Source organism: Periplaneta americana, chromosome 2 (assembly GCF_040183065.1).
Source record: "Periplaneta americana isolate PAMFEO1 chromosome 2, P.americana_PAMFEO1_priV1, whole genome shotgun sequence".
NCBI lineage: Eukaryota > Metazoa > Arthropoda > Insecta > Blattodea > Blattidae > Periplaneta > Periplaneta americana.
Window position 1 is genome coordinate 74,945,200 of NC_091118.1, and position 26,923 is coordinate 74,972,122.

Genomic DNA, 26,923 nt, shown 5'->3' on the forward strand with positions numbered 1-26,923 from the left:
GAAAAAAGATGACAGTCAGGCCAACATAAAAAATTATCTTCTTACACCAGGGCTGGGGACCAAGAACAAATTCTACTCTCTCACGGGGAGCCATACGACTTCTCCAACTCCTTTCTTCCATGCTGAACCCGGCACATTGTTGATGCTGTGAGGGATGAATATGAAGTGTCCCCATTTAGAGATTGGATTTGCTCCAGGTGCCCAGCCCTGTCTTACAGAATCCACTCTATATTGACATTAATTTGGAGTGATTTAGTACAAGATGCAGTTAAGACTAATTTAGAAAAATATTAAACGAATTATTCTTGCATCAAAAAAGGATGTTATCTGAACCAAATGATCCTATTTGAATTATTTGCATATAATAACAATTAAGAAACGTGTTAAAAGAATTATCCTTGCAGGAAATGAGTGCTTTCTGGACCAAACTGATCGTATTTTAATTATTTAAATACAATTTCAATTAAGTAACATATTAAACGATTTATCCTTCTATCAAACAGGGATGTTCCCTGGACCAAATGTCCTATTTTAATTATGTAATTACTTCATATTTATTTCTAACAAGTGCAGTGAAGCGCACGGGTATGACTGGTTTTTTAATATTTTTCAAAATGTGGAAACAGTAATGGTAGGCTTGATGATGATATTGAGGGTCCCAATTATTTATTTTTATTTAAAAATAAACTCTTTGAATTAGTTGGGAGGCTGGGATGTAAGTGTGGAGGCAGAACAAACCTTGAAATAAGTTCTTGTGGTTATAGTCACACACTGGTTTTATGTGCAAAGATTATGGCTTTGGAGGGAATGTTACTTCATCAAGTGGAGTAGAGTGTGATGATACTTCAAGCCTTGCTTTTGATGTCAAACACAGGATTGTACGAGCATTTTCCGAAATTGGAAAAAGTTGCACGGTCTAAGAAAGTTTTGCAATGATCATGGATGTGAACCCATTGTCTAAAACTGCATACAATGACCATCTAAGTAAAATATGTGTTACTGCTACATACATTAGTACAGATGCTCTAGCTTATCTTATACAAGAAGTGCTTGATTCCCACAGACTGGTCTGTGAGTGTGGACTGGAGAGACAGCTACATAATATTATGGTCAGTTTCAATGGTACTTGGCACAAACGAGGCCATACCTCAAACTTTGGTGTTGGTTGTGTGATTGATGTAGTCACAGGATATGAGATAGATTTTGTTGTTTTATCGAAAACAGCCAAAGATGTTCAGTAGCAAATAAAAGCTTCATGAGAACAGTGCAGAATTTCACTTTTGGTATGAAGGCCATAAACCAGATTGTAACATAAACTATATTGGTTCCTCTCCTGCCATGGAACGAGACGCTGCTGTACACTTGTGGACAAGGTCTGTTGGCCATGGATTTAGATATACAACAACACTCAATGATGTGGATTCCAAAACTTTCAAAGAACTGGTCGGGCTAAATGTATATTAATAGTTTGGGATTGCGCACACTGTGCATAGATACGGTTATACTATCTCCTGTATTGTTTCCCTAATAGATTTCACATGCTTTCTACACTCGAGAATGTGATATCTCCCGCATTGGACCCCGCACAGTTCACAGATACACATTTCACTTGGGGAGTGTTATCTCTTGGTTGCACACACTCTGTGATGATATCCGTGCGTTGCTAGCCCTGTGGTCAGCCATCTTGTGTCGTAGCCGGCATTCGTCCAGTCTCGCTGTATCATTGCATTCGTTGTGTAGAAATCCTCTGTGATCTCCTTCCGTTTCTGTCTTCTTTCTTCCACTACTTTCTTGTAGCTCTCCGTGGCTGGTAGCAGCATCCTTAGTTTTAAGTCGTCCAGAAAGAATGTTTCCCGTGCTAACTCGTATGCGTACCTTGACAATGAGTATTTGGAGAGTCCGAGTGCCCTCTTCAAGTCTCTTGATTTTATACTTTCCAGATCTCTCATTTGTTTTTTGCTTAGATATTCCCATATCATTTCCAGACCGTATGTGCAGGTAGGCCAGATTTTAGCTTCAAAAAGTTTCATCGCTGAGCTCATGGACATATCTGAGAGATTTCCAATACTGTTGATGCTCCTTATTGTGGCTGTTTCTCTTTTAAGTGCACAGCGAATGTCGTCCTTGTTGTTTGTATTGTTACTCCCCAAATATTTGAAGGTACTCTTTCGGTTGACTATTTTCCCATTACATATTATTCTCTCTCTCTCTCCGTAACTCTTCCTCCCCTTCTAAATACTACAAGGTCAGTCTTATCTTAATTTATTTTCATTTCATTTTCTGCCGCCCACTTCCCTAGTATGTCCGTGGCTTTCTGGAGGTCCTCCACATTCTCTGATGCTAGTGCCATGTCATCAGCGTATATGTATATACTCGCTTTGGTGTTTGTTTTTATTGCCATTCCCACGTCGTGCGTTAGTATATTAAACAGTATTGGACTCATAGGATCGCCCTGTAATACGCTGTTTTTTTGACTGATCCAGTCTGATTCGCCCACACTATCGTTTATCTGAATGTAATTTTCTGCCATTATATTTCCAATGAGTCTTGTTAGGGTTGATCGTCCAAGCATATCCTCTAGTTTTGTCACAAGTAGTTGTCGATTCACTGAGTCGAACTCCTTCTAATAATCGATAAACAGGACATATAACTTCATCTGCTTTTCTGTAATTGCATTCAGTATTTCCTGCAGAAGATTGCTCACAGCCATCAGGGTCGATCTCTTCGGTCTAAAACCGAATTGTTCTTCTGGGAGAAGTGGTTCTATCCGTCTGATTACTCTGTTGGCAATGGCTCTGGTAAGAACTTTAAGTCCTGCGGACACAAGTGCAATCCCTCTGTATGAACCAGGGTTGTTGGTATCCCCTTTCCCCTTATATAAAAGTTTCAGCTTGGATTTTCTCCATTCTTCCGGGATTTCTCCTTCTTCCAGGCATTTGTTCAGCAGGGCTGTCCATGTTTCCGTCAGAATAGGTGCTGCCATTTTCAGGTGTTCATTACATATCCCATCTGGGCCTGTGGCTCTGTTGTTCCTTCCTGTAGCAATAACTCTATCTATTTCGTCTACTTCGAATGGGGGTTCCTTGTTTATCATCTTATCATTGCATTTCAAGGGTCTTGTTTTATGTGATTCTCCCACGTCTGTATAGGAATATCTGCTGGGAATCTAGGTTGCCGCGTACGTATAGCTTTGTATGGATCAACCTCTATGTCCTCTATCATTTTTTGGTGTTGTTTCTCCTTATACTCCTTTCTTTTCTGTCTCAATAGCTCCTTATATTTTTTCTTTGATGAATGGTATTCTTGCAATGCGTCCTCGGTTCTTTCTTTCCGAACTCGATGTAGGGATGATATGGTCTCTGACCTGCTTTTGTAGCATACTTTATCAAACCATATTTTTGATCTCTGTTTCTTCTTTTCAGGCACGGCTGCTTTAATCCAATCTTCTATCTCTTTTAGTGCTTTATCTATGCTTCCTTTGCAGATATCTTCCTGTATGCCATTGAGCACATGTGCTGTTGCGTGTAGCTTTTCCATATCCAGTTTCTTCTCGGATTTCTCCGTGTTTCTGATGCTCGTAATTTTACTAACTGCGTTTCCCAGTGTTGCACTTACAGGCAGGTGTGTCCTGTTCTGTGTATTAACCAGTGTGCTTGTATTTTACACATTAAAGCCGCGTGTGAATATTATGTCTATGCAGCTCCCTCCGTTATGACATATATATGTCCACTCCCTAGTGTTCACTAACTGTAGTCCCTCACTTTGCAGGTATTCCAGCACTCGCTCTGATTTCCTGTTTTGTTTCTCTATATTGCAGTTAAGATCCCCCGCCAATATTATGCGGTCTGTTCGGGGTGCGTTGTTCAGTGCTTGACCTAAGTTTTCTATTATGTCTACTGCACTGCACTATGGTCGGAAATATGCACCTATTATTCTTCCTAGTGCTGCCTTGACCATTATTAAATTATCGCTATTGATTATCACTTTGAACAGTGACATGGTTGCCTTTAGCAGGCAAGTTACTCCTCCCGCTGGTCTCCCTCTGAGTTCCAGAGTCGCAAATATATGCACATGGTAGTGACCTTCTATGTTTATTGTAGTTGTTTCTGTTACAAATGTCTCTGTTAGTATACACACGTCGTAATCACTAAATATATTTTCTGGCATCGTATTTAGTACTCCTCTTAGTTCTTCTACATTCCAGTTTATGAGTTTAATATTGCATTCTCCGACCTCGGTACTTCCATGGCTGACGAAAGGGCCGACACATTATGTTAGTCGGCCAGAATGATTCATTATGCACGCGCTCTATGTCTTGTAGGGGAATACCTATCTTGAAGGCTCTGCTTATTTCTCCGTCGCTCACCATGTCGCAGATGATCCTGCTGGTGATCCCGTTTTCAGCCATGTATTCTACGATGTCCTGCCTAGTCGTTTCTTTACTTAATTTTCCTATGTACAACCATCCCATTCTCTCTGCTGCTTGCAGTCTGTGTGTACCTTGTTTAGATCCTCTTATGATGTGTCCATTAGCACCATGGTTGTTGTCATCTTCTTGCTGTGCGGCTTGTATTCTGCTAGCCCCATGCTTGGCTCCTCCAATGATGTATTCATTACTATCGCGGTTACTGCCTACATCCCGAGGCAGATTTGTGTTTTTGCTCAGTGGTGTTTCCTTTGGTTTCCTTCTTGCAACAACGTTCCATCCTCTTCGGGTTGGGTCTTCCTGCTCTGGATTTTCTTCTGTGTCATCTATTGATGAAGTCCCTTCTTCTGCAGCCCTGCTACACTCGGTTTCTGGGGAAGGTGCTTGTTGTAACTCACTGCATGTATTTCCTACCGGTTCCTGTTCTCCCAATAGATCCAATGCTTGGTGATTAATTTCATTGTCTCTCTCTTCTGTGGTCACTTCTTTTCTCTCCGGTGGTTCTGGGGCTTGCTTCTTATTCTCTCTCTGCTTTATCCCTGTATTTGCAATAACTGTTGGCCGTGTATTTATAAGCTCTTTTAAGGCCTTTCTTATTTCCGTAGCCATCATTTCCTGGATGCTTGCACGTATTAGGCTTATTTCTTCACATAGTGCCTTCAATTCCTCTCTCCCATTCTTCATCGTGGCTAGGTCATCTCTGCATGCGTTGCATAGCCACATGAGAGAACACCTTGGTTTCTTGAGTGTACTGTAGTCTCCTGCACTCAGTCCTGTACAGTCTTTGTGGAACCGGCCCTTACACTGGTCCTCACATCCCATGGACAGGTCATCCTTGGAGATTAGTTCTTCGCAAGTTCCGCAGTTAGCGCTGTCTGCGTTCTGAGTTCCTGTGGTGCTCATACTGCAGTTGGTATTGCCTTTGAGCGTATTGTATTATCTCTGGCGTTGTTGACGATTTCCAAAAAAATACAAGATGACGATCCCCCATCTACTCCTCGTGATATATTTATATATTTTCTATCTCTTTATATATAATAAGTATCGATTCTCTAACACCTGTGCACATTCAATGGACCTAAATGTATATGGAGACAGTCACCCCATTGAGAAAGAGGATTGTGTGAACCACGTTGTGAAACGAAATGGGACTGCTTTGTGTCAACTTATTATTAGTGAGACAAAGAAGGGCACCAATTTAGGGAGCAAACGTGCTGGTTCTTTGATGAAAAACATGGTCGAAAAGGTTCAAAAGTATTATGGAAAAGCCATTCGTAGTAATAAAGATCCTGCGCAAATGAAAACTGCAATTTATGCCATATTGGATCACTACAGATCTCCTGATGAAAACCCACAACATAAGAAGTGTCCTATTGGTGAAGATTCATGATGCATTTTCAATAGAGATGCTGCAAGGAATGTGCCACCACCTTTACCCATGCATAAGATAAAAACCCCATTATCAGATTTTGTGATTGCCAAAATGATGCCAGTGTTCCAGAGACTGACCAGTGATGACTTGTTAATGAGGTGCAAAGAAGGAAAGACGCAAAATGCCAATGAGTGTCTACACTCTGTGATAGGTCCAAATGCCCCAAGACTACCATGGTGACACGAAAAAGAATTGAATTGGCAGTGATTGAAGAAATTACACAATTCAACAGTGGAAGCAGCCTTTACATTGTCAAGAGATTGGGAAAAGGAGGTCCCACACCAGGAAAAAACACAATGAAAGTTGCACAGCAGAAGAACTACCGAAGAGTATCCCAGAGTAAATTTTAAAGAAATGAAAAAAATGCGGAGGTATTGTAAAGCTGTTCGACTGGGCAAAAACAGGGTTGAGGAACAATAAAAGCAGACTGAGGGCCCAACCTATGGTGCAGGAGACTTCTGAATAGTTCAAGTAAGTTAAAGCAGCCATACAAGAAATGTAGTTGTAAAAGGTTTAATAGTACCATGAAACTTCTTTTGTCATTTCCTGATAAACAAAATTCCTACAATTTTCTTTCTTTAAACTGTAAGAACTCTGTAGCCATTAAAGACAATATTTCAAATTTCCATGGCATGATGAAGACATAGCCTACAATTTAGTGATTTGGAGAGATGGAATTTTGTTATCTGTTAATTTACAATTTTTATGATTTTTCTAATATATAATTATAATAAAATATTTTTAAAATAGCTTTTTTATTTTTTAAATAAATCAAATATTACTTTTTTTTAATTTCCTCACTCCAAATTGTTGAACAATGAATTAACTTTCTTTTAAGTCCTGAAACAACTCTCTAAGTCCAAGGAGAGTGAAGTTTATCATTTTAAGAGATCACCTGCATTTTAAGATATATTATATCCTGAGGGGAACTGGGTGGTCAGAAATTTAAAATTCAAGTTTGAAATTACATATATAGGACCATAGGTGGAATTATGGTGGGAACACTGCCCCCCACAAACTTGTCTCAACTCTTTTTTTTTTTCTGTTAACTTTAGAAAATATTGCATTCAAAAGATTTTTCTCGGTTTTGTTTCTGATTAAGTTTCTGTACCTAAATTGACGAATTAAGTCTTCAGATCATGTGTTTGACTATAATATTTATTTTAAATTTCTGAATGTATAAGAATTTCTATACCTCATTTAAGGAATGGAAGCATTGTAATGTTTCTTTTGTAACGGTCTGTACTCATGTGTTATAAGTCTGCAGGTATTCAGGCTGCCACTTGGAGAAATATGAATAGCATACTGCACAACAATGCAGAAAAAAAGAAAAATGATTCCGGTATAATGTGTAAATAAACTTAAAGACGAGATTAAATAAAATAATTTGAATTTATATTTCATAACATCTTGCTTTTTGAAATAAACAGATAAATTAAATGTAACACTGTATATTTTGTTACAATTTTACTTTCAATTTTGTTTATTGTTGTGAATTTGTTATAAAAATATCGATCAGTGACAACAATGCACAATGAAAACGGAACTGTGACTTTGTACTGTCAATTCACCATTATTATGATTGCCAATTGTGCGAGAGATTTTGGGGCAATGAGTTTGTGAGACATTCGTTCATTCTTTGTCACTGTACAAAAATCTAGAAATGGGTTAACTAGTGTTGAAAATGCTCCAGTTGCAACATCAGTAATCACTACCACCATCAGCACCACCACCATCACTACTGATGCTAATACTAGTGTAACCAGTACCGTGCATCTGTGTGATCATCAACCTATTGCTAGTGCTAGTGATCACGCAGTCAGTGAAATAGATATTTCTGATCTTGGCAATCTTATAGTGGCGCTTCCAGACCAGTTCTCTCGGGGTTCCCCAAAGTGAATATGCTGGTGTTGAAAGAAGTTTTACAACTTCATGGTACAGTAAATCTGAATGGCTAGAGTACGGTGTGGGGAAAGATGCTGTACTTTGTTTTCCTAGTAGACAGTTTTTGAGTTCTGGTAAAGAATACGTATTTACCAAAAAGGGTATTCACAACTGTAAGAAAATATCAGAAAAACTTAGTAAACACGCGATAAGTTCATCTCATTTGTTTTCAGTTACTAAATGGATTAACCCATTATATCCCACCGTTTGATATATCAAACACAATGCAGCTTATGATGTTTTATTGTTGTATATTTGCAATTCTGTTTTTATTGTGATTGTTGATACACCAGTTGGCTTATAAATCATCAACCTCTATATTGGTAACAATGGAAAACTTAAATGTTTTAATTTGGTAGTTGTTGCGAGTGTTGAAATTCCAGTACCAGTCTGCTGGGAAGATGGATAACACGTAAGTTGGATTTTTATTTTATGAATAGTTGGTTTTGAAATCTCGATTTTAATTAATTATTTTAACGTGTTGGGAAATGTGTATCCTTTCAGTTCTATTACAGTTTTTCATAATAATTTGAACAATATGGACTGGAGGACTACGTAAACTTTGATGTTTGATATATCAAACACTAGGCGTTTATGTGAACTTTTATCCATCTTAAAGGAAAGATACAGAACAATTGATAAAATGGCTAGATGAGGTGTTAGATGCAGATGAACCTGAAATATGTGCAAGTGTACATGCTGCTGACGAAATAGAGGTGGTACTTAATCCTCCTGCTGATGGCGTCGACAGTGATCGGGATGGTGGCAGCGACGATGATGAAAAAACTACTTTTATGGATCTAGGCAGAGGAATTTTACTTCAAGGTGAGATGATGATAGTTACACAGAGGGACCATTTCAAACAGAGAGAGGATATAAATTTTGAATCAAACGTGAATGAACCTAGGGTTGAGAAACGATCAGAAAATGTAACAACAGTCGCCTCTCATAGAGAATTACCATCGAACTCTACTACTTCATCTCGTCTGAATGTTTATCCTTCCTCAAATTCTGAAAATGTAAACAGGTCTATACTGAAGAAAGCAAACAAATCTGTACCCAAGAAAGCTAAATATACAACTGAATGGACTGAAAGAAATCTTCACAAAGCTAATTTAATTTCTCTACCACCCACCCCTAATGATAATATTTTTGAGTTGAATTTTGATAAGTCTCCCGATGAGTTGTTCAAAATGGTATTCGACTTAGAAATTATGGAAATGATATGTCGGCAGACTGTATTATATGCAGCCCAGAAAGGATCCATTATACATTTGTCCATTGAAGAACTATACACATATTTTGCAATTCTTTTAGTGTCAGGTTATGTGAAGGTACCACACTGGCGGTTATTTTGGGAAACATGAGATGATACACACAACTTATTGATTTCAAATGCAATGACAAGAAATCGATTTGACATAATTCATAGATTTCTTCACTTCAGTGACAATTCTGAAATTGATCAAACAGATAGGGTATTCAAAGTAAGGCCCCTCATTGACTATGTCAACAACAAATTTCAAGAATTTGCTCAACCTCTTGGCTCGAAGTATTCACTGGATGAAGCTATGGAACCGTATTATGGCCGTCACTCAATGAAGCAATTCATTCGCGGCAAACCAATATGGTTCGGCTTCAAGTTCTGGTGTTTAGCCACACCTGAAGGTTATCTTCTTAAAAATTTTCTCCTTATACAGGAAAAAAAGATAGGATTCAAGGTGAATCATTGGGGTCGTCAGTTGTTCAAAGTATTTGTATTGGATTTATTCCTGTTAACAGTTTTGTCTTCATTCACAATTATTTCAATTCTTTAGAACTCCTCAACACAATGTTACAACATAACTTAAATGTAATAGGAACAATTCGAGCTGATAGGACTGGAAATGCACCGTTAAAAGACCTAGGAAAACAGTCAAGAGGTGCAACTCACACCCTTCAATCATAAGACAAAAAAGTAACGCTCATCAAATGGCAAGATAACAATCAAGTGACTATGGGCACTAATGTTAAAGATGAAAATGTGACACTTGCTTACGGAACTTGTCAACGATGGAATGCAAGTGAAAAGAAATGTGTTACTGTTACTCAACCGACAATCATCAAACACTACAACAGGTATATGGGGGTGTTGATTTGTTCGATCAACACCGGGGATTGTATCGAATTCGAATCCGGTCAAAAAAATGGTGGTGGCCATTTTTCAGGTTCTGTTTGAATGGGGCAGTAGTAAACATGTGGTTACTGTACAGAAAAAATGTTGCAGGGTATCCTTTGTTGGAATTCATAAAGAGGACAACATTGGTAACACTTTCAACTCCAAAGTTGAGCTCCCCAAGGACGTCTGTTTTGCCAAAGAAACCATCACTGATACCAACTGAATTGCGATATGATGGAAAAAATCATTTGGTGCAATTTCAGGACAATCAAAGGCGCTGTGGATTATGCAGGAAAAATGCAAAATACAATTGCATCAAATGTAAAGTTGCCTTGCACCCAAAAGACTGCTTTCTAAAATTCCACACTAAGTAGGCTAACAGTGTATAATGTGGATTATTTTTCTATTTATGGATAATTTGAAATAAGTGTTCACAATATCTGCCTATTTATGTTACAATTTATTCCATTATGATTTATGATAATAATAATTTAGTTTCTTGCAAAATTCAGTGTAAGTTATTCTACATAAGGTACAATGGGGTAAGTGGAAACTTGGGAAAAGTGGAACCTATAGTTTGTTACGTTAAAACTATTAAAGCCTGGTGAAACTATTAGGTAATAATGAACTCAAAAAGGAAATTGGAATTTATATGCACTAAATTTCATTTTCATATTTGATTCTCTGGCACTGTCATACATTAGGTTCTGCTTTCCCCATAGAAAGCTATGGGTTCCACTTATCCCAGACTACTTTACGTATGCTCAAAACTTTACCAGAGATCCCCATATTCCAAAACAGTCATTTACTCTGTCACATCCCACATAATTCTGTATAGAACCTTCCAAATAACATTGCTATACACCAACGCCCAGCGTTTGATATATCAAACATAGAATAAAAGGGCCTAAATAATACTATTTCGAATTCCTTTATATTTTATATTCTTATTTGACATATAGTGATAATCTCTGAGAGTTTTCACAAAAAAAAAAATCGAAAAAAAAATCTCTGGGATATAATGGGTTAATATGAAACTTGTAAAGAATCAGTAATCACACAGATTTTCAGTTCACACAAGGATCTGATTAACAAAAATCGGCAGTATTTATTTAAGATAATTGACATAATATTGTACTTAGCAAAGCAGGGTTTAGGTATAAGAGGACATAATGAGGGTGAAGAATCGTGCAATAAAGAACCTTCTGGGTTATGTGAAATTTTTTCGAAACACGAACATTTCAAAAGTAAATTCAGTTGTTATTATAATCTGACCAGTGGAACCGTACAGAATGAATTGTTAGAGACATGTTATAATGAAACAGTGGCAAATATTGTTGAAGAAATTAATGATGCGGGGTTTTATGCACTTCTTGTGGATGAAGCTAAGTCTCATAAGTGCCAAGAGATGAGTATATGTGTTACGGTAGCTAAGGGATCAGCTGTAAAGGAAAACTTATTAGGAATGGGAGACGTTTCAACTTCATGTACTGGTAGTGGACATTCCCTATGTGCCATAATTTCAGTCGTATGTTAAGAATTTGGGGATCACAGCATTAATGATTGGGCAATCTTATGATGCTGCTATGGCGGATGTTAATAGTGGATTGCAGGCTTTAGTTCGTGAAAACCTCAAGTACCCTATGCAACTTACATACACTGCATGACTCACAAATTAAATCTTATTGAATCTTGTTATAGTTTCTACTTGCTTGTTATGGATTTAATATAATGCAGTCGTTATATAAGTTTTTCTCTCATCCCAATACGCATGTGTAATTTGTGGATATTCAGAAAAAGCTTAAAATAAATAAGCTTGAAATCAACAAACTCAGTGATACTCACTGGGCTTGTAGAGCTACAGCTTTGATTTCCGTTAAAGCAACATATTCTACAATAGTAAGGGTGCTAAAGAATATATCTAGTAACTTAAGACACCCAAGATGTTCAATTGCTAAAGATTCTAATAATTTTAAAACATCATTTTTCAAATATAAATGTTGTAAGTAGATCACTACAGCGTCCTGATTCATATATTGCTTCCTGCAATATGGCAGTTCAAGGGGCTATTGGAAATTTGGAGTCGAGTAGGAATGAAAAGATGTGGTTGGACCGTGATGTGAATGTTTATAAATACATGCAAAACGGAAACAGAAAATTCACACTGCAACAATTCAGTGAATTTCTCAACACAAAACAGTTTCTGATGAGTAGTGACATAGTGTTTTTCTTTGCGTTACTTCTCATTCGTGAAGAGCCACTTGTATGACTATTGTATGTATAATTCCTAGTGATACTGTTTATTTAAATATATGAACTAGTGTACTAATAATTGCAGAGGTGGCAAGATATTGAGGCAATAGTATGGGCAGATTACTTTCTTCGGGAAGGTAAGCTTCATATAAAAAAAGTTCCTGTTAGCACTGTTTTGAGTTATGTCCTATTATAATTTGTAGTAGACTTACAGTTCAAGCCTTACAGTAATACAACCCGGTCCAAAACATAGCGGATGTGGATGTAACACTGTAAGAAACATACCCCCCGAAAATACCTTTATTAAATGATCCTACTTCGATATACTGTAGCATGGTCAAGATTTAAGGGGGGAGAAGGTAAATGATGTCCCCTATAACATCGTTATATCGGGTTTCTATAGTTTTGCTTGTCCCCCCCCTCTACCCCCAGGAAACAGTTCTCTCTCTGCCTATGTGTAGGACATGCACATCTCATAAAATAATACAAGTTTGAATATTAAAAATTTAAGAAAATAAAAAATTCAGATGTCCTTCACCTTTTTATAAACGTTCCTGTAATGTACTGGGTATACTTACAATCTAATTCCCTTTCTTTTTCTGGCCCTTCTTCTTAGGGCTTGAAGCTGCGCTTCGCCCTGGACCTGGACCTGCATGTGAGTGACAACAACATTTCAATTTTTTCTCCATTTATTAAAATCACTATATTAAAACAAAATATATCAAAATGTAGGGAATTGAATGAAGAATAAACATGTTTTATTGATGTTTTAAATTTACTTAGGAAAATAAAATTTTTGGTAACAGACAATGTGGTAAAATAATCAACTTGGAATGTAAGTGACAATAGCATGACCCTAACCATCTTATTAGTAGGTTTCTTATTCTCTTACATCTGTGGTAAATGATCAATAGGAGTTGCAAATTTGAAACAGCCTTGCAACATGAGGGTAGGCTACATTACATTGTACGAATAATAATAATAATAATAATAATAATAATAATAATAATAATAATAATAATGGCTTTATTTGACCTGGCAGAGTTAAGGCTGTAAGATGGATTGTTACATTTGCACTTCAGCAATATCTCCAATTTGTTTCTCGGTTCATTTAGATCCAGAAGCTTACAATGAAAAGCTCAACATAATCTTGTATATAATTTTTACAACATTACAGTAAACCGTATTCTGATCCAAAAGTACATATTTAGGTCGTCTCATAAGTCATTTCGGTTTTTTAAGTTTGGCGTTCTGTACGTTCTGAATGATTTTGTTTAGTCGAGAAATGCAATTGAATCAGTCATTTAAGAAAAGGCTCAAGTAAAATTTTCAGTAGAGTGAAAAAACATTTTTTCTTTTATAATGTATTACTTTTAACTAATTTTTTTAGACTAAATTGTTGTACTAGAAATGTTTTATATTTTTTATGCGTAACCTTTTGTTGTCGTTAACTAAATACCAGTAATTTTAAGGTGAAAGTCATGGAGTTGAGCCCTTTTAAAACTGACTGCACTGAAATTTAACATGAGTGATATGGTTAAGTTTATTATAGAATTTTTTGCAGCTGTTATAATGTTATTAAATAAAAAGACATCAAAATTAGTTCAAAATATTCAACAAAATAATTTGTATCATTGAATTAACTTCAGTCTGAAACTTCCTAAGTAGACACACTTAAATGAGTTCATTCATGAACATCTGCACTGCATGCAGGCCAAGTTGAAATTTCTTCATAGAAGTCTTTGTGCTCTTCTGGGATATAACACATAAATCTCTTCAAGTCTGCAATCTTTTTTAAAATGTATAGGCACTTTGCTGTCATGAGCTTTACGCATTGCAAGTTGAACCACTCTTGATGGAGCTGGCAACCTTAGATCAAATGTATACTGTTCAAGACCAGCAATGTATCTTGAAGCAATTACCTGCCCAGGGTGTAGAATATTCAATCTGACTGAACAAAGTAGGCTGAAACATGATTCTTTGATAACGTTGTTTGTTTTTTGTTTCAGTTGCCACTGCAGTCTTTCTGTAAAACTTAGACCGCCATTTACTAACACCCAAAACATTATCACTTTCCATCAAAGTCATTACAAATCTATTATTTTTAGCAGCTGTCACTATAAGTGAAAGATATTTTTTAACAGAATACATCCTATCTTCCCAACGAATTGATCTTTTAATGAAACCAAATCCCTGTAACAAGCATTACATGAGTGCCCTCTAAGAGGGCAGAAATGTGTTATTTTGTTAAACTTTTGAGTTTCAACTAATGCAGCACACATTCTAACCATAGCATGGTTCTTATTTTGTCCAATATATCCGTCTGAGTACAAATTAAGTTCAGTAACACTTCTCGGCACGTGATTTTTAATATAGTCCAAAATAAATGAACACACATCATTTCCTCCTTTCTTCACCAATCCTTCGTGATAAACATATATGACACAGTGGCCAGTTGCAATATTATGAATGTTGAATACATTAACCGCAAGTCGTATAAGGTAAAATACATCTTGCACAGGAATCTGTAGAAGAGCCAAATTTTGCATGAAATCAAAGCACAGTGATAAGACACTGTTACTTTCCAGGCACCTTTCTTTTCTATGTTTCATGCTTGTGAAGAACTTGTGGGCTCTACGTTTATGAAACATGAGCTCTGCTGCTGTCACCTTTCTACCGCGATCATTTAAAGTAGGACTTCTAATATTAACGAGAAGCTCTTCACAAGTTACGCAGGTGTCAATTTGTGGCCTACCAGGTTAAATTTGTCAAGAAAATAATTTAGATAGTACTTGTATTTAAGATAGTATCGAGATATTTCTCCTTAAACATCTCATACATTTTCCTGGCATTGAATCGAGGGTAATTTTTTGCCTGAAGAAATACACACTTCTGTAACTGACTCCAGTTTGCATTGCATTGCTTGAACATAATCTCTGTTTATTACATTCAGCATATTCCGAATCTCACCGGTCTGGTGGCATCAATGACGTCACGTTGCAGCGAAATAAGGAACAAAACTGCTGGAAGGATCAATGGCTGTCATGGCGACTGTACAAGTTGTTGTCTGTGCTACGCTAGCAAAATTTTGCGAAATTTTCGTATTGCCATCTCAAGATAGCATAAACAATTTATTTCTTGAACCGGTAGTAATAACGGGTCCATTGACATGTTCGCTCAGAAGCCTTTAACATATTGTTTTTACGTTGTACTCATTACAAACAATATAGCAGAACTAAAGCAGAACACACCGCCATGACACAACAGTGCATGATGTTATTCATCTGCTAATTCCCACCCTATACAAGAACCAATCAGATTCACTGATGGCGGCTGATGGAGACTGCCACCACCTCTGCAAGTTGATGGCACCAGTGTGATACCGGTGGAGCATCAATGACGTCATCGGTGGAATTCGGAATACCGTGATGCCATCGGATTGCTCACCGGTGAGATTCGGAATACGCTCATTCATTACTGTCAGATAAAATAAGTTCCTGAATGCTGCCACAAAATGTCAGGTAAGTTCACTTTAGAAAGGTCTCCATTCTAAGAATTGAGCCATTTCTAAAATGAACGATATACCACACAGCTTGATTCTCCAATACTATATTGCTGAATTGAGCCCATTTCATACTGAATAGATGGGTCTACCGTCTAGGAACATATAACCATAGAAAACTCAATTTTGGAAAAACATAGTATTGAGCCCTTTCTTAAATGACTGTTTCAATTTACAGGATGTTATGGTTATTACTGCATACTGTGAGCATGTGACAGTTATCAATACCTATATTGTTAATACAAAGAACATAAAATGGAAATGATAAAGTTTGAGATTGGAGTCCTTCTAAAGCACTACTGGAAACAAGATTATAGAGCAGCTGCTGCAGCTTGAATATATGTGAACCCAAGGGTGATGGTGTTGTTTAGAGTATAGCAATAATATAAAAATAAACATTAAAGATTTACAACATCTTGAAAGATTTAAGGTATAGAATATTGAGAATACACGCAGAGTTTTGAAAGAAAATCCACAGAAAAGTACTCATAGGTTATCGGAAGAACTTAGTGATTCAAAAGATATGATACATCGCTACAATAAAACACTTAGGCCAGGTACACACAGAATCAGACACGAAGCGACATTTTGTCTCATGGTACTTGTCTCCCATTTATTTCTTATGATGTGATACACACAGAATCAGACGCGGCACGACGGTTGCGAGCAGACACAAGGAGACATAAAGAGACAACATCGAATGACTGCTAGAAGTTCATCGCAAGGAGACTGTCTGATAGCTGCAGTGTACTGCTCATGCGTTAATAGTGGCTGTAATTTCACGCTTTCACTATCTACAAATACTATATTGTTGTGTAGTGCACATTATTCATAATGGAGCTCGATGAGGATAAATTAGTTGTTTTAGTACAGGAAATATACGTTCTATAAAATCTTTGAAACAATATCACGACAATAATGTGGTTTTTAAAAATATGTAAGAAATTGCAAATGAGATGAAAGCATCAGGTGAATAATAATATTGATGATAATAATAATTTGTAGTAGACCTACTTCTCTGCTCTATACTATCACTCATTATTGATTTAATATACTGTACCGGTACTATTTTTCTTTATTGTGAGTCGTGAAGTAGTCATAAACATACAAAATGATATTTGTGTACTACATTAGTAGTATTTAATTTTAAGATTCTTTCAATCCTATAGATTTTTAGGCATATTAGGCATCCTTAGGAAATAATAACCAAATACAATAGAATTTCTCATATAGACAGTCCTCTTTCATTGACGCCATTTTCTAACCTAGGCCAGTTTTTCAAATCCACACATCCAGCAAATTAGTTGTCACGAGCAGATCATGTTAAAAGCTGTCGCGAGGCATTGTAAAGCAAAACATCGCGTCTCACCACATCGATGTACCTCATAAATTGAACCTGAACAAGCTCAACACAGAGTGGATATCTGTCAACTTATCACTAATCTCATGAATGAGAGAAAAGGGAGAATTTTCACGTTATGAAAAATGGGTAATTACCGAAACCCTGGCATCTCAAAACAGTGGTTCTATAAAATCTTTGAAACAATATCACGACAATAATGTGGTTTTTAAAAATATGTAAGAAATTGCAAATGAGATGAAAGCATCAGGTGAATAATAATATTGATGATAATAATAATTTGTAGTAGACCTACTTCTCTGCTCTATACTATCACTCATTATTGATTTAATATACTGTACCGGTACTATTTTTCTTTATTGTGAGTCGTGAAGTAGTCATAAACATACAAAATGATATTTGTGTACTACATTAGTAGTATTTAATTTTAAGATTCTTTCAATCCTATAGATTTTTAGGCATATTAGGCATCCTTAGGAAATAATAACCAAATACAATAGAATTTCTCATATAGACAGTCCTCTTTCATTGACGCCATTTTCTAACCTAGGCCAGTTTTTCAAATCCACACATCCAGCAAATTAGTTGTCACGAGCAGACCATGTTAAAAGCTGTCGCGAGGCATTGTAAAGCAAAACATCGCGTCTCACCACATCGATGTACCTCATAAATTGAACCTGAACAAGCTCAACACAGAGTGGATATCTGTCAACTTATCACTAATCTCATGAATGAGAGAAAAGGGAGAATTTTCACGTTATGAAAAATGGGTAATTACCGAAACCCTGGCATCTCAAAACAGTGGCTCAATCTGTTAGCTTACCAAAGTCGTTGTTAAAATCAGCTTGGCCCCAGAATAATATTATGTGTGTGGTGGAATTTTGAAGGTGTGATTCACTGAGAATTTATTGCAAATGGATGTGTAGTTGATGTGGGTCTTTATTTTCAACAGTCAGAACGAGTTCGGGAAGTTTTGAAAGAGAGGTACCCAGCCTTAGTTAATCGAAGTAGCTCTGATCTTGCACCTTCAGATTACCATGTTTTTCAATCCATGGTCCACTTCCTGCATAAAAGAAATTTTCAAAACTTGGAAGCCGCTGAAATGGGTATCACTGAATCCTTTGCATCAAAAAGCAGAAACTGATACCATCGCAGATAACAAATCTTGCTGAAAGATGGTTTGAGACCACAGAATCTAATGGCCTTTACTTTGAAGATTAGATTAATTTCTGAGCACAACATACTCCATCTAAAATTCTGCTCCAAAACCGACATTACTTATGAGATAATATCTGTATTCGCGCATTTTTGTAAGCAGTTTGGTCTAGGACAAACTCTTGTCACTGAAGTATCTATGTCTGCAGTGAAAGGATCTATAAAAATCCTAAGAAACCATCTCTACAGTTATATAGATTGATCTCTTTGCTATGGCGATCTGCTCACTTCAGTTGGGTCTTGCAACTAGTGCTAAATAGACGACTGTGATCACCCAATAGCAAATAGATACTAGGAAATTTTATGTTTCTTCTGGAATTAATGATGTTTTGTTTAGTCTTTTTCAATTGTTTCTAATTGTGCTATTTCTTATTCTTTTTCTTCTCCATTGTTTTTTTTTCCCCCTTATAACGAAAATTTTATGGTAAGCTTTGTCTTCTAGGCAGCCTTCAGTTGGAGGAAGCTGAATAAAAAATTTATTCTTAACAACAATAGATACCTAGCTACTTTGGTAAACCTGGAAATGAAAAAAATTAATAACATTGTGAAATTTAGAGTGTTTGAAATGGTATCGTTATGTAGTACTTTTGCTTCAACCATCTCTCATTTTAACTATGGATCTACAATTGGCTCTTCTCTGAGGAAGGTAAAATTTTACAGACCATACATAGATCCTTCTAATTCTGCATGGCCAGACGAGCTACATTTGTCGCTGGTTTTCTGCGACAAATGTAGCTGGAATTAGACTGTGTTGGGTTAAATGCAAGCGGCCACACGGAGCAGTAAATGTAGCTTGTTAGGCGCATTCCGACGTCGTGCCGCAACTCGAATGTGTCCAGATCTATTTCTTCTGCGACAAATACTGCTGCTGGGTGGCTACACGTCACTACAAATGTAGCCACAGTGTGAGTTTGATGTGTCAATATGTTTGTCATTTTGTTTAAATATTGTAGCCAGGTCATCATTTCTTGTGAACTGGAAGTATTTGACTTTGGTTTTATTCACATAATTGTTTATTCTGAACACGGCACAATCTGGCATTTTGTAGTCTTTAAATCACACGTAGGAAAACAAGTATAAACTTTTTTATATACATTTTTTAATTTTACAATAATAACAATAAAAATAACCAATGATTAGCAATAAAGCCATTAATAAAGTGATACTCTTGTGTCTCTTTATTCAACGAAAAAACGCTTTCAACACCTTAGGTCATTTGGGCATCGTCGGTGTGCCGGAATTTAGTCCTGCAGGAGATCTTTTACATGCCAATAAATCTACTGACATCACCTGTCGCATTCAAACACACTTAAATGCCATCGATCTGAGCTGGCATCAAACCCATGATCTTGGGAACAGACGGCCAGTACCTACCCTCCGCCTGAGCCACGCAGGTCGACTTTCATCAATGAAAGAGTCATTAAATAACGGAAAATTAACCGTAAACAAAGCAGAAGAAAATGCTAAATGTCTATTATTATTATTATTATTATTATTATTATTATTATTATTATTATTATTATTATTATTATTATTATTATTATTATCATCATAATCTATGTTAAAGTCACTTACCTTGTTTCTACATTTCAATGAGAATGTTTTCAAAACCATTTAAGTATTTTGTGATAATAATTATTCCTATGCCTATAATGAATGCACAAACTTAATTTAACCTCGGTATTAATACTTATGACTAGGGAACGGAATTTGGAGCAATAAAAGCTAGTATTGGCATCTACACAGCCATTTGTGTACAACCCTTTATACCAAGCCCTCCCCTCCGCAGATTTCTGCACGTCAACAACAGGTGAACGGAATAGTTGTCGCATAAGAACTTCAACATGCAGGTTTGCAGTTCAGAGTAGTGAAGTGCAGGTACAATGCCGAAAGTGAAACCAACTAACAATACAAAATTGAAAGACTATTTTTGTAAATGCTCCAGCTCGAGTATCAAAATTCAGGAAACAATGCCCTAAATTATCGCTTCCCCCATGACCAGTTCTTAAGAGATGAAGGTCATGGTTATAAGCTTGCAATTATTATTACGCACATCACCTCCAATCTGTGAAGAAAGTGGTCCAGTCTTTCGATCCCGATGACGCGGCTGCGATTCAAATACACCAGGAACTGTTAAATGATAGAACAATCGAAAAAGAAGTCATGGATATTAAGTCAAATTTTTTATATTTACCGGATGCCATTATTCAATTAGAAGAGTCAGGAGTAGAACTACTTGAGCAAATAAATATATTGTGAGGACTATTGTAAATAAACTGAGTGCAGTAGAAAGTGAAGTAGGAAAGCGTGTTGGTGACAAAAATGAACAAGAGTTTTGATTAGAAATTATGGGTATAGTATTCTTATTCGGATTTCAAATGTACTAACAAAGCCGTGTCCCAATGACGTCATTGAACATGTGAATTTAATTGACTTATCTTGTTTCAAGTAGTCTCCAATTGTCTCTGCAGATGAAGAGCGGAGTTTTTCCATGTTAAAAAGTTTCCCTCCTTGCAACAGAGCAAAGTTGTATTTTGAAAATTTGAAAATGATATTTACAATTTATTAAAACAAGGCACAGCAGGAATAATTGTTTCATCTACAAAACATAGCATTAATTGAAAATGCCATTTCGTTTGGTTCTACATTTCGTTCAGTCTTTAATAATACTGTATTAGGCTATGTTGTAAATATTGTAGTATATTGTATATATTGTAAATACTGTAGTATACTGTACGTTGTATACATATTGTCATATTTCATGGCATTGTAAATAAGAGCATTTAATTTAACACTCTCCTGACAGAAAAACACACATATTCAGAGGCGAGTTCCATACAGAAGACAACTGTCTATCAGTCATCAACATTTCCACTGACATGCGAGGATGAAGAGGTTGATATTTAATTATGTATATTTGTAATGTTGTTTATTGATGTCTTGTGCGTTGGCAAGAAAAGCACATGTAGTTCAAAATGAAATGCAGATTATTTATGTAGGCCACTATATGTCATTAAACTATTCCATTTGTTTATTCTGAAATACATTTACAGCACGTTGCGTGTAAGTTTGTATGAAGTGGACTGTACTCGTCCATTAAGCTTGCTTGACAGTCACTGAGCTACGAATATCTATACTACATTTCACCATTCTTTATAATACTCCAAATCCCTTTCCCTGCTTATGACATACTTAATAGATAGAAAATTTTTAAAAATTCATAAAACTAGTGTGTAATATTTTATTGTATGTAGAACTTCAATCGTAATTTCCTCAAAACTAGGTTTCCGTCACTTACCTTTGGTGGGAGTTAACCTGCGTGTTTCCACTTCCAACCTTTTATCTGCAACTTTGGTCAAAAGATCTTTTTCCATTAAACATGTTTCAATAAGTGGCAATTTGTTTAATCTTTTCTTAAGATACTCTCCAATTTCGCTGGCTTCAGTTTCTTCTTCGGGCTTTTGCTCGCAATTTGAGCACTGAAATAAAGATTTTTAAAAAATAAGTCTCCATTAAGTGAACAAGATTGTAAAAACATCTCTAAATAACTCGACCTACTGCGTCAGACTGCTCGCAACTTCTGCAGTTATCAGTTATCCATGTCTCATAATTAATGTCTTCTACTAGAGTATGGAATGAAGGTAAGTGCAAACAAGACGAATACTATAGTTGTCGGAAAAAATAAAGAAGATAAACTTGCGAATTCTAAATGAGGCAATAGAGCAAGTGAACAGCTTCATATACTTGGGATGTACTATAAGCAGTAACAAGAGCTGCGAGGAAGTCAAAAGGAGGAGAGCAATGGGAAAGGAAAGTTTTAATAGAAAAAGGAGCATCTTCTGCGGACTTCTGGAAAAAGAACTGAGAAAGAGACTAGTGAAGTGCTTCGTGTGGAGTGTGGCACTGTATGGGCCAGAAACATGGCCATTACGAGAAGTGAAGTTAAACGAATAGAAGCATTTCAAATGTGAATATGGAGAAAAAAGGAGCGTGTGAAGTGGACAGACAGAATAAGAAATGAAGTTGTGTTAGAAAGAGTGAAAGAAAGAATGATGGTGAAACTGATCAGGAAGAGGAAAAGAAACTGGCTGAGAAGAAACTGCCTACAGAAGGATGCACTGGAAGGAATGGTGAACGGGAGAAGAGTTTGGGGCAGAAGGAGATAGACGACATAAAGATATTATGTGGATCTGTGTGTGTGTGCGCGTGTGCTAAATCCTGATAAACCAAAATATATGATTATATCTCGTGAATATTGCATGAAATGGAACTATAAAAAATTGGAGATTTATCCTTCGAAGAAGTGAAAAATTCAAATATCTTGGAGCAACAGTAACAAATGACACTGGGGAGGAAATTAAAAGCAGAATAAATATGGGAAATGCCTGTTATTATTCGGTTGAGAAGCTTTTGTCATCTAGTCTGCTGTCAAAAATCTGAAAGTTAGAATTTATAAAACAGTTATATTACCTGTTGTTCTATATGGTTGTGAAACTTGGACTCTCACTTTGAGAGAGGAACAGAGATTAAGGGTGATTGAGAATAAGGTTCTTAGGAAAATATTTGGGGCTAAGAGGGATGAAATTACAGGAGAATGAAGAAAGTTACACAACGCAGAACTGCACGCATTGTTTTCTGCACCTGACATAATTAGGAACATTAAATCCAGACGTTTGAAATGAGCATGACATGTAGCACATAAGAGCGAATGTATATAGAGTGTTAGTTGGAAGGCCGAAAAGAAATAGAACTTTGGAGAGGCCGAGACGTAGATGGGAAGATAATATTAAAATGGATTTGGGGAGGTGGGATAAGATGAAGGGACTACATTAATCTTGTTTAGGATAGGGACAGATGGCGGGCTTATGTGAGGGCGACAATGAACCTCCGGGTTCCTTAAAAGCCAGTAAGTAATAATTTTCTGTTTTAAGTATTCACAATTGTTGGAAGCATGAATGTTTATAAGTTCATCAGGGCTTGTCATACTGTTGAAGTATGGGCGTTATTGTTACTCTCAGTTAAGGGCACATTTTTAAGAGAAGGGATTGATGTTCTCTTGGGGATTTCCTCTTCTTTTCATTTTTTGTAAGTTATCGAGGCAAGTTCAGAAAAATATATGGTATGACATTGGGTTTTAGTCGCCAGATCTTCCGTGGAAGTTCTACCTCCTTATTGTCAATAATAAACTTCTCGGCTTTTACAATCAAATCCTCCGAGGAATGGGTATCACAGACATAGGAAAGAGCATGCAGTTTTCTGCCTTTTTGTGGAATTGCTTTACACCATTTCTGAAAAACAGCAATGTCTTTGGGTGGAAAAAAGAAACATCTTGTCTCCTTATAGGTGATATAACCGGATCTACTCACTCACTCACATAAATGGCACAATAAAGATCACTCGAATACAAGAAATTTCTCTTTAACTTCACAACAGCTCTGTCCACAGTACGAAGAGGAAAACTGTGGTCTTAAATGCCGAAGTGTTGCTTAGTTGCCGCAACAAACAGGGGGATTAAACATCCCATTAGACTCCAGCAGAGTTACCACCAGCAGCCAAAAGACTTTTATGAACAAGGTATCAAACATCAGGTGAGCAGGTGGGATAAGTGCCTAAACACTGATGGAGATTATTTTGAGAACTAAAATTCCTCTGTGGAGAAAAAAATTATTTCTCGTATACATTTGATTGACCCCTTGTTAGGGCTGGGCAGTATTTGAAATACATTTGTATTTTGTAATTTGTAAGGATTTTCGAAAGTATTTTGTATTTAAATACATAAAATTGATGTATTTTGTATTTCAAATACTGTACTCAAAATACTTTTTTATTCTTCTTGTTCCTCAAGTTTTGGATTTGGATTTGATGAATGAACTTTTGTCTTATTTGCCTACCCATTTCAGTTGTGCTAGCCATACACTTAGTTTTCTTGCCAGAACTGATTTCTTTAATGTCATAAAGAAATCTCCAACAGTATCAAGGATCCATCACCCAACACTTGCTAAATGTTTAGCATTATGGAATGCTTCTAGGAGATTCAAATACTCAGAAATTATATCAGATGTCTTGAAATATTCATTAAAGTTTCCTTGCCCAACTCGATGGAATTCTCTTTATGACTCAATCTCTCAAATATTGCAATTCAAACATGATATAAGCAGTATATGTGAAAAACTGGGATTGCCAACCTTCAAAGATGTTAAGTTTCAGTACCTTGAAGAATATTGTGCAGTTCTGAAACCCATTGCCGTAGCCCTTAATTTAATGCAAAATGAGAAGACGTGCTATTACGGCCAACTTTTGTCCACATTAATTTCCCTTAAAAACAGATTACATATTCTGTTACGTAGTAATCTACGCCATCTATTCCAAGTAACTCCGATCCTAATAAGTTCACTTTTATCAAGATTTAAATTGATGTTTGATCTGATCCCAGAAGAAAATTGAGCTATTTTGGCAGCTTGCTCCATCCATCATTGAAGATGAGATGGCTACCTGACATTTCCTCACTAAGTGATAAGAAGAGGACACAGAATATGTGTATGAAATCAGCTGAGCAGTTGTCTGCTACATCTTTGATCAGTTCAGACGATGAAGACAGACTTTGAAAAGCAAAAATAAAAGAATTTGTCTGCTGTGGAGTATGAGCTCATACAATTCTTCAATGGCAAAGGGACGACCCTGTGCACTCTAGAGAATTACTAACAGTGAAACAATGTTTTATAAAGTATAATACAAGTTTGTGTTCCTCTGCGCTTGTAGAAAGACTGTTCTGTCTTGCAGGACTTATTCATTCACAAGCAAGGGGATCGTTATCTTATGAACATTTGAGGAACTGTTTTTTTTTTTTTTTTTGAAAGGGAGCAGTAATTATTCATAAGTAGCATAATTTCATTGCTGACTGGGAAAAGGAAGAATGTTCAGTTACAGTGTTTATATAAAACTTCGAGGTAAAAATACTTTTAATGTTAATATAATATTTTAGATTTTCAGTACAGTAATATTCTTATTTCTTTAGGCCTATATATTGTATCGAGTATTAGAAATACAAATGTATTTTGAGTATTTGAAATACAAATGTATTTCAGTTAATTTTTTTAAAGTATTTTGTATTTGTATTTCAAATACAATTAATTGAAGTATTTTGTATTTGTATTTGAAATACTTGGATGTCAGTATTTTGCCCAGCCCTGCCCCTTGTATTACATACATGTATACATATATCTACAAAGTTTTATGAAAATTGGTTAGATTGGAGAGATATTATATTATTTTTGTATAGATTTCACCTTATAAAGCAATAGTTTTCTTTGTCCAAACGTAACCAGACTTCGTACACAAAACAAGAATGATACTCGTAAAAATATGTGTACTATATTTTGCGTATATCTGTTATATAGAAGAGAATAAATTCTTTTTTGTGTAGATTCACCTCCTATAAAGGGGTAGTTTTCCTTATCCAAATGTAAGCATTTTTCGTACACAAAACAAGTATGGTACTGTAATATACAGAGTTTTATGAAAAACTGTAAAATAGGAGAGAAGTTATTAGTTTACTCCAGCTAAATTATCCATCCGTCCCAGTGTACACTGAGTAGAAACCGATCATAGCAGTGTAGAAACATAACACATCATCTGCAGACAATTTTTGTATTTTCTTACTTTTCCTGCTGGTACGTGTTTCTTATATTGTTGATATTCTTGTTAATATCTTCAGCACTGATTCCCGGAATGTTAAAATTTTGCATTATACGCTTCACTGCAGAAGTCCACACATTCTTGTTCTTATTTTCAGGCAAAATTAAATTCTACAGCACTCCTTGTGCTTCATACAGATAGACAAACTATATTGTTTCACACTCTGACCATTTTCTTGAAAGCGATTCTTTCGGCGCTCCGCTATCCGCCACCATTTTTAATTCAAACTTGTATCCGAACATACTCTTAAAAGTTGAGCATGGTCCTACTCAACTCATGTCGGTTGTCAGCATCCGAGTACGCTTGTATCACTTGTTGCTACATTATGAGTATATCCATTCGTAATCTTGGATTCCTCCATCAGTAGTATTTATTTATTTATTGTATCTCCAATGGGGGGTAGCCCTATTTTACATATGTATGCTAGGGCTATAGTTTTACACAAAAAAATAGGCCTTAGCATAAAAACAAATTGAAAAGAAAAATAAATTATATTACACAATGGAAACAAAACATAAACAATCCGTAATTTAAACATTGCGATTGCAAATCAAACATCAGGCATCAATTGAGACATACAGAAAACAGTTACAACACATAAACATAACATTTCTTATAGTCGTACTCTATAACACAATTAAGCAACTTTCCCTTACATACATCATAAATTAATACACAATAGTCACATAAACACAATCAAGCATCCCATAACTATGACTCACATACACAACAAATCAAGCATCCTCTACAACACATACACTTCAACATGATAACTATACTTTTAAAAGTTACAAATTTGGCTCCAAAAAGGATAAATAGGACACTGTTACTAAATACTGTTATTTTCTACACGGTCTTAAATACATCTGTAATAAATC

At 36.1% G+C, this 26,923-nt stretch overlaps 1 protein-coding gene and 1 long non-coding RNA gene across 2 annotated transcripts in view; one reads left to right on the forward strand and one right to left on the reverse strand.

Annotated features, from left to right (window-relative positions):
- LOC138694340 (uncharacterized) overlaps window positions 1-12,978 on the forward strand; it is a 47,834-nt gene extending 34,856 nt beyond the window's left edge. Inside the window, exon 3 of the long non-coding RNA XR_011330906.1 lies at window positions 12,830-12,978. This is a non-coding gene — a long non-coding RNA (uncharacterized lncRNA). The remainder of the gene's footprint in view (window positions 1-12,829) is intronic.
- LOC138694339 (uncharacterized) overlaps window positions 1-26,923 on the reverse strand; it is a 56,694-nt gene that overhangs the window by 9,189 nt on the left and 20,582 nt on the right. The window contains exons 5-6 of the mRNA XM_069817958.1: window positions 21,649-21,829; window positions 12,792-12,862 (exon numbers count right to left, since the gene is read on the reverse strand). Of these exons, the coding sequence (XP_069674059.1) occupies window positions 12,795-12,862; window positions 21,649-21,829 (249 nt within the window). The 3' untranslated portion in view covers window positions 12,792-12,794. The remainder of the gene's footprint in view (window positions 1-12,791; window positions 12,863-21,648; window positions 21,830-26,923) is intronic.